This window comes from Emydura macquarii, unplaced genomic scaffold (genome assembly GCF_026122565.2).
Source record: "Emydura macquarii macquarii isolate MOO-44397 ecotype Brisbane River unplaced genomic scaffold, CSIRO-AGI_Emac_v2 contig_2013, whole genome shotgun sequence".
Lineage (NCBI taxonomy): Eukaryota > Metazoa > Chordata > Testudines > Chelidae > Emydura > Emydura macquarii.
The window spans coordinates 225789-240535 of NW_027132150.1; the positions used below are offsets into that span (position 1 = coordinate 225789).

Here is a 14747-nt window from a genome sequence, read left to right on the forward strand (position 1 = left end):
ATCCGGCCCTTTCAGTGTAATAGTGCTACCCTTATTTATGCCAGCTGAGCAACTGATCCTGGGGCCTATGAGTGTCCTCTAAAATGATGCAAAATCTCAGTTAATTGGTGACTCTGCTGAGGTCTCAGATCAGGGTCCTAGAGGGGATTCAGAGACCGGGTTCCAAAGGGACCTTGGGTGATTTAAAGACCATGGACAGCCTAAAGGCTGTGGGAAGCTGTGAAAAAGCTCCGGGGCTCTGCAGCAGCCTGTGGCAATATGTTGTGGACATCCCTGGCTAGCTTCAACAATGATTAGGTTTGCAGGCTGGATACCAAATGCCCAGACTGGGCACCTCTCCTGTGTGATGTGCTGTTTTGGTTAAGAAATCTGGATGCTTCTACACAGGAGTCACAGCTGGGGGAAAGAGGAAAAATTGCATTCAGCTAGATCATCCTCTCCCAATGCAGCCAGTGTAAGACAACAGGTTTGGTAAATTTTCTCTTTGTCCCGCAGTCTCTTCCTGTCTTGAAATCTGTCTCCGCCTCACTCAAGGATGATGTCACCCAAACATTTTCTTCAGAGAATAATCCATCCATCCATCTGTCTGTGCGTCTCTCTGCAGTTCCTGTCTGCCTGTCTCTGTTGTGGATGTGTATCATTTATCTCCCTCTCTCCGTTAATCTATGTGTGGCTATGTACACACTACAGCTTAGGTCGGTATAAGTTACATTGTTCAGGGGGCTGAATAAGCCAGTGTAAGTTACACTGACCTAAGCACGGGTGTGGACAACTCAGTGTTGGTGGGAGAGCTTCTCCCACTGATATAGCTACTGCTGCTCGCAGGGGCTGGTGTATTTAACATGACGGTAGAGCTCTGTCCCATCGGCTTAGCCTGTCTGTACTAGTCAGTGCTACAGCGACGCTGCTGTAAGCTCTGTGGTGTAGCAGCATGTGATAACCCCAACACCACAGCTTCCCCCTCTCATGCATGGGGAAATCTCCCTTAGAAAATGCAAATAGACACTTCATTTTTGTCCTTCAAATCTGACCTTAAAAATTCCCTGTTGTGTTATTCACAGAACGCAGACTGCTGATCATGGCTGAGCAGATGACAACCTGTTGCTATTCCTCCTCTTCCTTCCTTTTCACTTTTTCTCTAACCCCCATAAAACCACAAACAATTCATTTAACTTACAAAGCTGGTGCAATTCTTCACCAGATTCATTTGTTCGTATGTTGCATCTGCACCCTCTCCTTTAACACAAACACAGAGCAGCACCTACATTGATAAAAATGAATCCCTGCCAAACAAACTACTCCACTGCACACACAATAATCCCTCTGCAGAGAGGATGAGAGAAAGAACAAACCACATATGACAAACGTTGGTCACATCACCTCATCCACCAGTGGAAGACTCTAAGATGCTGTGGTGATAAAGATGGGGTAAGAGTCTGTACAGACTAGAGTTGAAGAAATTAGAACAGGAGAGGAGAGAAGAAATAAAACAGGAATAGAGGAGAATACAATAGGAAATCCCCTTTGTCTGTTCATCTTTGTATGGTAAGGTTTTCAAGGCAGACATTTTCTTTCTGTGTTCTGCACTGCCCAGTGAGGACCTGATCCCAACTGGTATGAGAATGATGCAAATATAAACTACTACGAGTGAAAGGGAGTAATGTGGTGACATGTAGAAAAGAGGCGGCAGTGGAAGAACTGGTGAGCATTGCAGCAATAGGATGATATCTATTTTTGTTTCACTAACTCATTTTTATTATTTCCCTCCCCTACCCTCAGGAATGAGTCGAACGTGGGGTTGTTACAAATCCCTAACACTGACGGTCTTCAGACCATCCTTTTTGTTGTTTTTTTTAGCTTTCTACCTCTTCACCCTTGTGGGAACCTGCTCATCTTATTAGCCATCTTCACTGACTCCCACCTGCACACCCCCATGTATTTCTTCCTAGTATGATCTATAAGAACTGAATAGAATAGAAGATGGTTGAATGGAAAAGAAGAAAGAAAAATTAAATTGAGTAGCATGAAATAAAATTGATGAAATATTAGAGTCCTGATTCTTCACTTACTTTCACCTAACTTATGATTGTTAGAAAGGTTTACCCTTGTAGATTAAATTGTGGTGTGCTAAGGAATAAACAAATCATGATTTATTGAGATTGCTAATCTGGCTTCATTATCTCTGTGCCTCCAGGAATGACCCCGTCTCACATGGAAATGGAGAATCGCACTGTGGTGTCGGAATACATTCTGTTAGGGATCCCCAACACCAAAGGCCATGAGACCATCCTTTTCATTGGCTTCTTAGTTTTCTACCTCTGCACCCTCCTGGGCAACCTGCTCATTTCATCAGCCATCCTCGCTGACTCCCGCCTGCACACCCCCATGTACTTCTTCCTCTGCAATCTCTCCGTGGTGGACCTTGGATTGGCCTCCATCAGCACCCCGAAATTGCTGGTCAATCTCTTGGCCAAGAATAGAACCATCTCACTAGGTGGGTGCATGTCTCAGGTCTTCTTCTACCACTTCTTACAGAGCACGGAATGCCTGATCTACACCGTCATGGCCTTTGACAGGTACGTGGCCATCTGCCACCCGCTGCGCTACCTGATCATCATGAACTGGAGGGTGTGCATCATCCTGGCTGCGGGCACCTGGGTCACCAGCTCCTTCCATGCCACCATTCTCACCAGCCTCACCTTCACGCTGCCCTACTGCGGGGCCAATGTGGTGGACTATTTCTTCTGTGACATCTTCGCCGTGGCCAAGCTGGCCTGTGCAGACACGTACATCATTGAGACCGTGACCTTTACCAACACTGGGGTGGTGCCCATGACCTGCTTCTTCCTCATCCTCCTATCCTACGTCCGCATCGTCTACTCCATCCTGAAGATAAATTCAGCCGAAGGGAGACGCAAAGCAGCCTCCACTTGCGCCTCACATCTGACGGTGGTGATATTCTTCTTTGGGCCCTGTGCCCTGGTCTACACGCAGCCACAGCTGAGCAAAGCGCTGGTGACCGCTGTGCAGATCTCTGCCGACATAGTAACGCCCATGCTGAACCCGGTCATCTACACGCTGAGGAACAAGGAGGTGAAAGGGGCTCTGAGAAAACTGAGAGGGGAGCAAACGACTGCACATTGATGTGCTGCATCTGCAGAAGTAGCATGTGGGTGTGCATTGAAATATGTCTACAAATTCCCCCGCATGGCTCTTTTGTGGCTTCTGTGAGAGTGTCTCCCTCCTTCCCCATGCAGCCTCACCTATCTATCTGGAGCTCTACAAATCACAAAAGTGCTTCTAAAAGTGTGTAGCTGTCTTGGACATGATTTATGGCTGATATGTTCAAAGCTGCCTAAGGGATAGGCACACTCAGTCTGCATTAAAATTTATAGGAATTGGGGATCCACATATGGTAGCTGACTTTGAAAATCTCAGCCTCATTGCACAGATCTACAGAAGCAAGGGCAGCATGTTCTGCAAACTCAAGAAAGGCAAGAAAATAATTCTATTCATCATCTGATATGAACCACATGTCAGCGGAAACGTGTGCTAGAGAGCTGTCTAACGATCCTGGGAGAACAGCTGGGTTTGGATTTGTGGTAAAATTTTCAAAATCACCTAAGTGATTCAGGAACCTAAATCCCATTTTCATAAAATCATAGAAGAATAGGGTTGGAAGGTCCTGATCTCTGCTCAAAGAATAGGAGGTTGCCTGGTCCTGATCTCTGCTCAAAGCACGATTTACACGAACCCCATCAGAAATGATGGAGGCATTTAGGAGTCTAAGGTACGTCTTCACTGATGGAGGCAAATTCGCTGCCATCAGATTGATCTATGTGGATCGATTGAGGCGTCAGTGAAGGCACGCAGGCACCTAACCCCCATTGAAATCAAGCAGAGTTAGATGTCTGGGGGCAGATTTTAAAAGGGGGAAAGACAGCAATTTCCTACAATGTTCTGGATAAACCTTACTACATGAGCTTTAATACCTTGGAGGTGCATTGTATTAAGAATGCAGCTGTGTGTGTGTTATTGTGAAGAGAAGAGACCCCGTTGTGGGGTTTGAGGGACTAATGACCTGATTGATCCGATAGTGGAGCTGGGGTGATCTGTGCTAAGCTCATTAGCCTGCATGTAGGTTCTTTTATTGTTTTAATAGGTTTTCTCTGTGGTGTTTCTCCTTAAGAATGAACCAGGCTTGCTTAGACAGAACTGTGTGGTAAGTGGTACCTGAGGTAATTACACAGGGCACCACTTCTGAGGGGAGAAGCAAAGCAGGGCTGCTTAGGCAGAGAATATTTTGAGGGAAAAACACAGCGCGGGAAACGGTTCAGTCAGGAAAGACCCCAGTCAAGAAGGAGAGAGATGTGGGTTTCCACCCAAAAAATACAACGGCCAGGGAGCCAGAATCATGAAAACATTGGCCCTTGCTGGACCATTAAGGGAAAATGCAGGTGCAGTTGCCCTGAACTGTAAATATCAGGATCCATTTGAAAATCCCACTATGTGCCTATCTGCACCTTTGAAAATCTGGCCGTTGGGAGCCTGTGTCCCACTGAATGTCAGTGAGAACTGGGCTCCTTAATGGCTTTTGAAAATGAGACTTGCTCTCCTAAGGCACTTAGGGGGTTTTGTAAATTTTACCCTGTACTCAAAGAGAGAGAATGAAAAAGGAAGAAAAAAAGCTAATAGGAGATATAATGGATGTGAGAACTTTACACTCATGACACGCACTGTATTTTAGGCTTTTGCTACGTATGTATTGTGTTTTCTGCATCCATTGCACTTGAGTTTTGAGTAACATGCAATTTCTATGACACCTAATCCTGGGACTCAAATGCATATTTTTTTCTTTTTTCCCACCCTCAGCTGTTTTATTGGAACTTGTCTGTAAATTGCCTGTGCTTCTTCTTGGTGTGCAAATTAAAAATAAACCTAGAAACCAGTGTGTGGAGAGGACTGGACCCATTTATGAGACTGGCAAATAAAAAGTGAAATTTAACAAAACAACAAGAATATGAAAGGAAAAAAGGTTGGACTTTGAGGCTGGGGTTTGCAACGGTTCCAAGGAAGTTAAAGGTCTGCGGCAATTAGAAAACTAGTTCACTTCAAGCCGCTTTGAAATTCCAAGCTAAACTGGAAATGTGATATTAGAAGTTAGACAAGTGACAATCTCTTTTGGGCTCAGTTCCCCACCTGAGGCATTGTGGTACAAATCATTCTTTTCTCCCACCCATTTCTCTTGTAAGCTCTCCGGGTCAGGGTCTCTCTCTCACCGGTGTGGGTGCAGTGCCCATTACCCTCTACTGGCCTTCTACAAAAGAAAATTAGTATTTTTGTGAATTGTCATCAACTCTTATGAAGTGGGTTTTTGCCCATCAATGAAAAAACAAAAAGATAAATGAAGGAAAGGCACCCGAGGCAGATAATATGAGCCATGCCGCCTGCCCTTTTCTCTTCAGGATAGTCCACAGTATTACAACATCCCAGCATTAAAAAGCCCTGACTGAGGGAGGAGCGCCCTGCCTGAGTTACCTGCACCATTCCCTGCACTGCAGCTCCCCTTTGCACGGCCCGGGCTCAGCCTGAATTTTCTCTGTTGTTTCTTTGCCATTGTCCAGGAAACCAATTTCCAAAGAGCCACAAACCCAGAACAGGGCGACTGAGCAAAGAGAACTTGGAATGGAAGAGAGGTGCACAGCTGTGGACATGGACTCTAAAAGCGGCTGTAACTTCTGATGGACCATGGGAAAGCTACACGGACCTCCAGGCCCTGGGCACTGGATGGCTGCAGAGGGAGGAGGAGGGACAGCAGGTGACTATAGTGTTTAGTAACTGAGAACTGTATCAGCTCAAGACACCTACATTTAAGGAGCCCATGGGAATTACTTGCAAAACATTATCTTGTGGCTAAGACAAAGGAGTGGGACACAGAATATCTGGGTTCAAGTACAGGTTCTGTGGAACATTGCCTGTTTGACCTTCAGTAACTCACTATATTGCTTTGTGCCTCAGTTTCCCCATCTGTTAAACAGGGATCATTAAATCCTTTGTCTCTCTCATCCATTAAATGTGTATCCATTTCAGACAATGGCAGTCTCTTACTATTTGTCCGTGCAAGACTCAGGAGAAAGGAACCCACATCTGAGTTCCAGTCTGTAGGTCCTACCAAAATACCAATGTTAAGAATCAGAGACGACCCAGGGTGGGGCACGAGGTGTCACGTCCATGCAGATTTCTGTCAGAGTTTGCTGGCCAGGCCCCCCATCCCTGTCCAGCAGCTCCTGGAGCAGGCTGCATGCTGCAGCTATGGGGAGAAAGGGACCCATGGAGAAGCAAACACTTTGTTGTGGGAGCTGCAGGGAAGGGCAGCTGAGAGCACAGCGTGTGCGTGTCTTTGAACTGTGCCCTCTGCCCACCAACAGCAGGTCCCAGCTGCCTCTGATAAGAACAGTGAGAATACAAATAAAAGGAGTAAAATTCAACTCTGGCCTTGGTGTTTGTGGCAATGACAGAGGAACTCAGCTGGTGCCAACCAGGAGTAACGACAGAGCTGCTACCCAGCACAGTGATAACGGCCCCCGTAGATATTCATTAGAATACCTGCATTTTAATTAATCCCAAAGGCCATTGAACGTCATGGTATGTTATGACTGTGTCAGGGATAATCTAACTACAGAGAATAATTATAACTTCTGCCACTTCATTCCGGCTCCCAAATAAGATGCCCACCAGAGGAATAGCAAGAAATGACAGTGATGAAAAGAATTGGAAAGGGCCTTACTGACACTGCTCTGCTATGGCAGCAGCAAATAGATCCATGAGCTCACTGCTGACAAACCCCTAACACAGCCCTGCTTCCCTGGCTCTGTCACACCCTCTCTGTGTGTGGTCTATGGACTGGTTTAGGTTACACGCTATGCCAGCGATGTAGCTAACCACTGCTAAGCCTTCAGCACAGAGGCACAGTAGAGGTGGAAGATGAGCTTTACCTGGCAAGTAAAAGGGCAGGTTTGGTTAAGTTAAATCAACCTTAATCCTCTAAAGATCCTATGCCCACGAACACTGGTTGTGTAAAAGGATGGGTAAGAGAACATGCCCGAGACCCAAAAAGAAGAAGAAGGAAAGAGACGGTGGAAAGAGAAGGGATGGAATAAAGGGTAAGGCTCAGACTGGAATCCTGGACCTCTGGGTGAGATTCCCGGCTCTTCTATGTAATCCTTTTATGACCTCAGACAATTCAATCAGTTTTAGATTTTCAAAAAAGCCAATAGATGTTAGGAGCCCAATGCCCACTGCACTAGAATGAGTTTTGGGAGCCTGGCTCCTTTGAAAATGTCACCCACAAATTCTCTGTGCCTCTGTTCCCCATTGTGAATTGGCGCCGGTAAACCTTCCTGTGTTTGTGAACTGTGAAAGGCAGGGACTGTCTTACGCTGTGTCTGAAGAGCACCCAGAACATTGGGGCCATGAGCTTCCTGGAGCTGCTAGGGACCACAATACTGCCAGTCTGTACTGGATTGCAAAAAGTGATGCCAAGTGGTGGACGGGACCTACGCTGTCCATCTGCACAGCGCTGACTTTCACCCTCACGGATAATCACACAACTGCATGACTACATCCATGTGCACAAATAGACAGAAGGGAGCACAGGAGCAGCGGCTTGTAGTGACCAAGGAGAAAGCTGTGTTGGCGACAGAGACTGCTAGGTGAACACCATGCCCAGTTGACTCCTATTTCACACACCTGGGTGGAATTCATTGGCTTGTGTTACACGGCGGGAGAGACTAGATAATAAGTAACATCCCATGTCCCCTCATCATTTATGGGTTAGATTCCCAGCTGATTTACACCAGCAGGGTGAGAGACAGGGGGGAATCAGCCCCCTTGAACCAAATGGAGTTACTCAGGATTCAGGTCATGGCGAGTGATAGGATTATCTGCAGCCTGGTGGAGCTGAGGATCCGGCCCTTTCAGTTTTATAGTGCTCTCTTATTTATGCCAGCTGAGCAGCTGGTCCTGGGGGTCTGTGAGTGTCCTCAAAAATGATGCAAAATCTCAGTTAATTGGTGACTCTGGTGAAGTCTCAGACCAGGAGCCTGGAGGGGATTGAGAGACCGGGTCCCAAAGGGACCTTGGAAGATTTAAAGACCATGGACAGCCTAACGGCTCTGGGAAGCTGTGAAAAAGCTCCAGGGGTCTGCAGCAGCCTGTGGCGATATGTTGTGGACATCCCTGGCTAGCTTTGGAGATGATTAGGTCTGCAGGCTGGATAACAAAGCGCAGACCGGGCACCTCTGCTGTGTGATGTGCTGTTTTGGTTAAGAAATCTGGACGCTTCTACACAGGAGTCACGGCCAGGGGAGAGAGGAAAAATTGCAGTCAGATGGATCATCCTCTCCCAATGCAGCCAGTGTAAGACAACTGGTTTGGTAAAGATTTTCTCTCTGTGCCTCAGTCTCTTCCTGTCTTGAAATCTGTCAGTCTCCACCTCACCCGAGGACAACGTGACCCAACTATTTTCTTTAGAGAAAAAACAATCCATCGATCTGTCCCTGCTTCTCTCTGCAGTACCTGTCTGCCTGTCTCTGTTGTGGATGTGTATCATTTATCTCCCTTTCTCCGTTAATCTTTGCGTGGCTATGTACACATCACAGCTAAGGTCAGTATAAGTTACGTTGTTCAGGGGGCTGAATAAGCCAGCATAAGTTACAAGGACCTAAGCGCTGGTGTGGACAACTCTGCGTTGGCAGGAGAGCTTCTCCCACTGAGATCTCTGTAGATGCTCGCAGGGGCTGGAGTATTTAAATTGACGGTACAGCTCTGTCCCATCGGCTTAGTCTGTCTGTACTAGCAGTGCTACAGCGATGCTGCTGTAAGCTCTGTAGTGTCGCCAGCATGTGATAACCCCAACACAGCAACTTCTCCCTTTCAACAGCACCTCTCATGCATGGGGAAAGCTCCCTGAGAAAATGCAAATAGACACTTCATTTTTGTCCTTCATATCTAACCTTAAAAATTCTCTGTTGTGATATTCACAGAACGTAGCCTGCTGATCATGGCTGAGCAGATGGAAGCTGTCGCTATTCCTCCTTCTTTCCTTTTCCCTTTTTCTCTGACCCCCATAAAAACCCTCAAAGAATTCATATCATTAAGAAAGCTGGGACAATTCTTCACCAGATTCATTTGTTCATATGTGCATCCTCACCCTCTCCTTTAACACAAACACAGAGCAGCACCTACATTGCTAAAAATGAATCTCTACCAAAACAAAGTACTCCACTGCACACACAATAATCCCTCTGCAGAGAGGATGAGAGAAAGAAGAAACCACATATGACAAACGTTGGTCACATCCCCTCATCCACCAATGGAAGGCTCTAAGATGCTGTGGTGATAAAGATCGGGTAAGACCCAATATAGAATAGAGTTTAAGAAATTAGAACAAAGTAGGAGAGAAGAGATGAAACTGGAATAGAATCAAATGGAATAAGACATCCCCTTTGTCTGTTCGTCTTTGGATTGTAAAATCTTCAAGGCAGACATTTTTTCTTTCTGTGTTCTGCACTGCACAGTGAGGACCTGATCACAAAATGTATGAGAAGGATGTCAATATATACTTGTATGAATGAAAGGGAGTAATGGGGTGACATGCAGAAAAGAGGAAGCAGTGGAAGGAAGGGTGAGCATTACAGCAATAGGAGGATATATCCTTTGGTTTATGTAACTCATTGGCATTATTTCTCTTCCCTATCCCAGGAGTGATTCCCACATGGGGTTGGTCAACCACACTGTGGTGACTCATTTCATCCTCCTAGGAATCCCCAACACTGACGGCCTCCAGACCATCCTCTTCGTCTTCTTCTTAGCTTATTACCTCTGCACCCTGCTGGGCAACCTGCTAATTTTTTCAGCCATCCTCGCTGACTCCCGCCTGCACACCCCCATGTACTTCTTCCTCTGCAATCTCTCCGTGCTGGACATTGGTTATGCTTCCATCACCACCCCCAAGCTGCTGGCCAACCTCTGGGGTCAGAGCAGGGTCATCTCGCTGGGAGGGTGCATGTCCCAGGTCTTCTTCTACCACTTTCTAGGCAGCACTGAGTGCCTGCTCTACACTGTCATGGCCTTTGACAGGTACGTGGCCATCTGCCACCCGCTGCGCTACCTGATCATCATGAACTGGAGGGTGTGCGCCATCCTGGCTGCGGGTACCTGGATCACAAGTTCCTTTCATGCCACCATACTCACCAGCCTGACCTTCACGCTGCCCTACTGCGGGTCCAATGTGGTGGACTATTTCTTCTGTGACATCTTTGCTGTGGCCAAGCTGGCCTGTGCGGACACATACGTCATCGAGACCGTGACCTTTACCAACACTGGAGTAGTGGCCATGACCTGCTTCTTCCTCATCATTTTATCCTACGTCTGCATCGTCTATTCCATCCTGAAGATGAACTCAGCCGAAGGGCGACGCAAAGCAGCCTCCACTTGCTCCTCACATCTGACGGTGGTGACGCTGTTCTTTGGGCCCTGCGTCCTGATCTACACGCAGCCACAGCTGAGCAACGTGGTGTTGACCGCTGTGCAGATCTCTGCCGATGTGGCCACCCCCATGTTGAACCCGGTCATCTACACGCTGAGGAACAAGGAGGTGAAAGGGGCTCTGAGAAAACTGAGAGGGGGTCAAACGACTGCACATTGATCTGCTGCATCTGCAGAAGTAGCATGTAGTTGTGCATTGAAATATGTCTACAAATTCCTCCGCATGGCTATTATGTGGCTTCTGTGAGAGTGTCTCTCTACTTCCCCATGCAGCCTCACCTATCTATCTGGAGCTCTACAAATCACAAAAGTGCTTCTAAAAGTGTGTAGCTGTCTTGGACATGCTTTAAGGCTGATATGTTCAAAGCTGCCTAAGGGATAGGCACACTCAGTCTGCTTTAAAATTTATAGGAATTGGAGATCAAAATCTTGTAGCTGACTTTGAAAATCTCAGCCTCACTGCACAGATCTACAGAAGCAAGGGCAGCATCTTCTGCAAACTCAAGAAAGGGAATAAAGTAATTCTATTCATCATCTGATACGAATCACATATCAGCTGCCTAACGATCCTGGGAGAACAGCTGGGTTTTCAGCATGTCCTGAAGATCAATGGATTTGTTGTAAAAATTTTCATAACCACATAAGTTATATAGGAACCTAAATCCTAGTTTCATAAAATCATAGAAGAATATGGTTGGAAGGGACCCCAAGAGGTAGTCTGATCTGGCCCCCTGAAATTTCAGCAACCACTGAAATCAACCAGAGTTAGATGTCTGGGGCCAGATTTTTAAAAGGGAGACAGACAGCAATTTCCTGCAATGTTCTGGATAAACCTTACTGCATGAGCTTTAATACCTTGGAGATGCATTGTATTAAAATGCAGCTCTGTGTGTGTTATTGTGAAGAGAAGAGACCCCGTTGTCGGGTTTGAGGGACTAATCATCTGATCGAGCCCACAGTGGAGCTGGGGTGATCTCTGCTAAGCTTATTAGCCTGCATGAAGGTTCTTTTATTGTTTTTAATAGGTTTTCTCTGTGGTGTTTTACCTTAAGAATGAACCAGGCTTGCTTAGACAGAACTGTGTGGTAAGTTGTACCTGAGGTAATTACACAGGGCACCACTTCTGAGGGGAGAAGCAAAGCAGGGCTGCCTCGGCAGAGAATCTTTTGAGGGAAAAACACAGTGAAGGGAACTATTCAGTCTGGAAAGACCCCAGTCAGCAAGGAGAGAGATGTGGGTTTCCACCCAAGAAAGGAAAAGGCCAGGGAGCTGGAAATATAGAGCGTTGGCCCTTGCTGGACCATAAGGGGAAAATGCAGATGCTGTTGCCCTGAACTGTAACAAAAATCTGGGCCTAAACAGCAGGATCCATTTGAAAATCCCACTATGTCCCACTGAATGTCAGTGAGAACTGGGATCCTTAATGGCTTTTGAAAATGAGACTTACTCTCCTAAGTCACTTAGGGGGTTTTGTAAATTTTATCCTCTACTGAGACAGAGAGAGAAAGATAAAGAAAAAAGATGGAAAAAAAGATATTAGAAGTTTAAACGGAGGTGAGAACGTTACACTCATCACATGCACTGTGTTTTGGGCTTGTGTTACGTATGTATTGTGACTTCTGCATACGTTGTACTTGAATTTTCAGTATCATGCAGTGTGCATGAAACCTAAACCTGGGACTAAACTGAGGATTTTTTCCTGTTTCCCAGCCTCAGCTGTTTTATTGGAACTTGTCTCTAAGTTGCCTGTGCTTCTTCTTGGTGTGCAAATTAAAAATAAACCTAGAAACCAGTGTGTGGAGAGGACTGGACCCATTTATGAGATTGGGAAATAAAAAGTGAAATTTAACAAAAGAACAAGAATATGAAAGGAAAAAGAGTTGGACTTTGAGGCTGGGATGTCCAAAGGCCCAAGGAAGTTAAAAGTCTGCAGCAATTAGAAAACTAGTTCACTTCAGGCCCCTTTCAAATTTCCAACCAAAACTGGATGTGTGATATTAGAAGTTAGACAAGTGACTTAATCTCTTTTGGGCTCAGTTCCCCACCTGAGGCATTGTGGTACAAATCATTCTTTTCTCCCACCCATTTCTCCTGTAAGCTCTCCGGGGCAGGGTCTGTCTCTCACCGGTGTGGGTGCAGTGCCCATTACCCTCTAATGGCCTTCTACAAAGAAAATTAATATTTTTGTGAATTGTCATCAACTCTTATGAAGTGGGTTTTGGCTCGTAAATGAGAAAAAATTAAGATAAAAGAAGGAAAGGAACCCGAGGCAGATAATATGAGCCATGCCACTTGTCCTTTTCCCTGCAGGACAGTCCACACTATTACAACATCCAGGTATTAAAAACATCAGTGACGGAGGAAGGAGCGCCCCTCCTGAGTTACCTGCACCACTCCCTGCACTGCAGCTCCCCTTTGCACAGCCCAGGCTCAGCCTGAATTTTCTCTGCTGTTTCTTTGCCATTGTCCAGGAAACCAATTTCCAAAGAGCCACAAGCCCAGAACAGGGCAACTGAGCAAAGAGAACTTGGAATGGAAGAGAGGTGCACAGCTGTGGACATGGACTTTAAAAGCGGCTGTAACTTCTGATGGACAATGGGAAAGCTGCATTGACCACCAGGCCCCGGGCACTGGATGGGTGTAGAGGGAGGAGGCGGGGGAGCAGGTGGCTGTAGTGTTTAGTAACTGAGAACTGTATCAACTCAACACACCTATATTTAAAGAGCCTGTAGCAATTATTTGCAAAACATTATTTTGTGTCTAGGAGAAAGGAGTGGTACACAGGAGATCTTGGTTGAAGTACATAGAATCATAGAATATTAGAGTTGGAAGGGAGCTCAGGAGGTATCTAGTCGAACCCCCTGTTCAAATCAGGACTAACCTCAGCTAAATCATCCCAGCCAGGGCTTTGTCAAGCCGCAATTTGAAAATATCTAAAGATGGAGATTTCACCACCTCCCTAGGTAACCCATTCCAGTGTTTCACCACCTGCCTAGTGAAAAACCTTTCCCTAAAATCCAACCTAGACCTCCCCCACTGCAACTTGAGATCATTGCTCCTTGTTCTGTCATCTGCCACCACTGAGACAAGCCTAGCTCCATCCTCCCTGGAACCCACTTTCAGGTAGTTAAAGGCTGCTATCAAATCCCCCCTCACTCTTCTTTTCTGCAGTCTAAACAATCCGAGTTCCCTCAGCCTCGCCTCAAAAATCATGTGCTGCAGCCCGCTAATCAATTTTGATGCCTCTGCTGGATTCTCTCCAACTTAGCCACATCATTTTCGTAGTGGGGGCGATCTGTGGAAGATTCCCTATTTGACCATGAGTAACTCACTATATTGCTTTGTGCCACAGTTTCCCCATCTGTTAAACAGGGATCATTAAATCCTTTGTCTGTCTCATCCATTAAATGTTTATCCATTTCAGACAGTGACAGTCTCTTACTTTGTGTCTATTCAACAGCTAGCAGAAAGGGGCCCACATCTGAGTTCTAGTCTGTAGGTCCTACCAAAATACCAATGATAAGAATCAGAGGTGACCCAGGGTGGGAGCACGAGGGGTCAGGTGACCATGCAGATTTCTGCGTGGGTTTGCTGGCCAGGCCCCCTCCCTCTCCAGCGGCTCCTGGAGCAGGCTGCAAACTACGGCCATGGGGAGACAGAGAAGGGAACACTTTGCTGTTGGAGCTGCAGGGAGGGGCAGCTGAGAGCAGAGCATGTGCGGGCCTTCGAACTGTGCCCTCTGCCCACCAACAGCAGGTCCCAGCTGCCTCTGATAAGAACAGTGAGAATACAAATAAAAGGAGTAAAATGCAGCTCGGCCTACATTTAAAGAGCCCATGGGAATTATTTGCAAAGCATTATCTTGTGGCTAAGACAAAGGAGTGGGACACAGAATACCTGGGTTCAAGTGCAGGTTTTGTGGATTATTGCATGTGTGACATTCAGTAAATCACTTAATTGCTTTCTGCCTTAGTTTCTCCATCTGTTAAACAGGGATCATTAAATCCTTTGTTTTTCTCATCCATTTAATGTGTATCTGTTTCAGACAGTGACAGCCGCTTACTATGGGAATGTTCAACACACAGCAGAAAGGGGCCCACAACTGAGTTCCAGTCTGTAGGTCCTACCATAATACCAATTATTAGAATCAGATGCAACCCAGGAGCCAATCACACAACTGCATGACTACATCCATGTGC

At 46.3% G+C, this 14747-nt stretch overlaps 2 protein-coding genes across 2 annotated transcripts; both read left to right on the top strand.

Moving 5' to 3' along the window:
• The first annotated feature begins 2211 nt into the window (after nucleotides 1-2211).
• LOC137159925 (olfactory receptor 10D3-like) lies at nucleotides 2212-3144 on the top strand. The gene has a single exon (XM_067558395.1). It carries the CDS (start codon nucleotides 2212-2214, stop codon nucleotides 3142-3144), a length of 933 nt encoding a protein of 310 aa, XP_067414496.1.
• Nucleotides 3145-9775: 6631 nt separating this feature from the next.
• LOC137159911 (putative olfactory receptor 10D4) lies at nucleotides 9776-10708 on the top strand. Its single transcript, XM_067558382.1, has one exon. The coding sequence runs from the start codon at nucleotides 9776-9778 to the stop codon at nucleotides 10706-10708; it is 933 nt and encodes a 310-aa protein (XP_067414483.1).
• Nucleotides 10709-14747: the final 4039 nt, after the last annotated feature.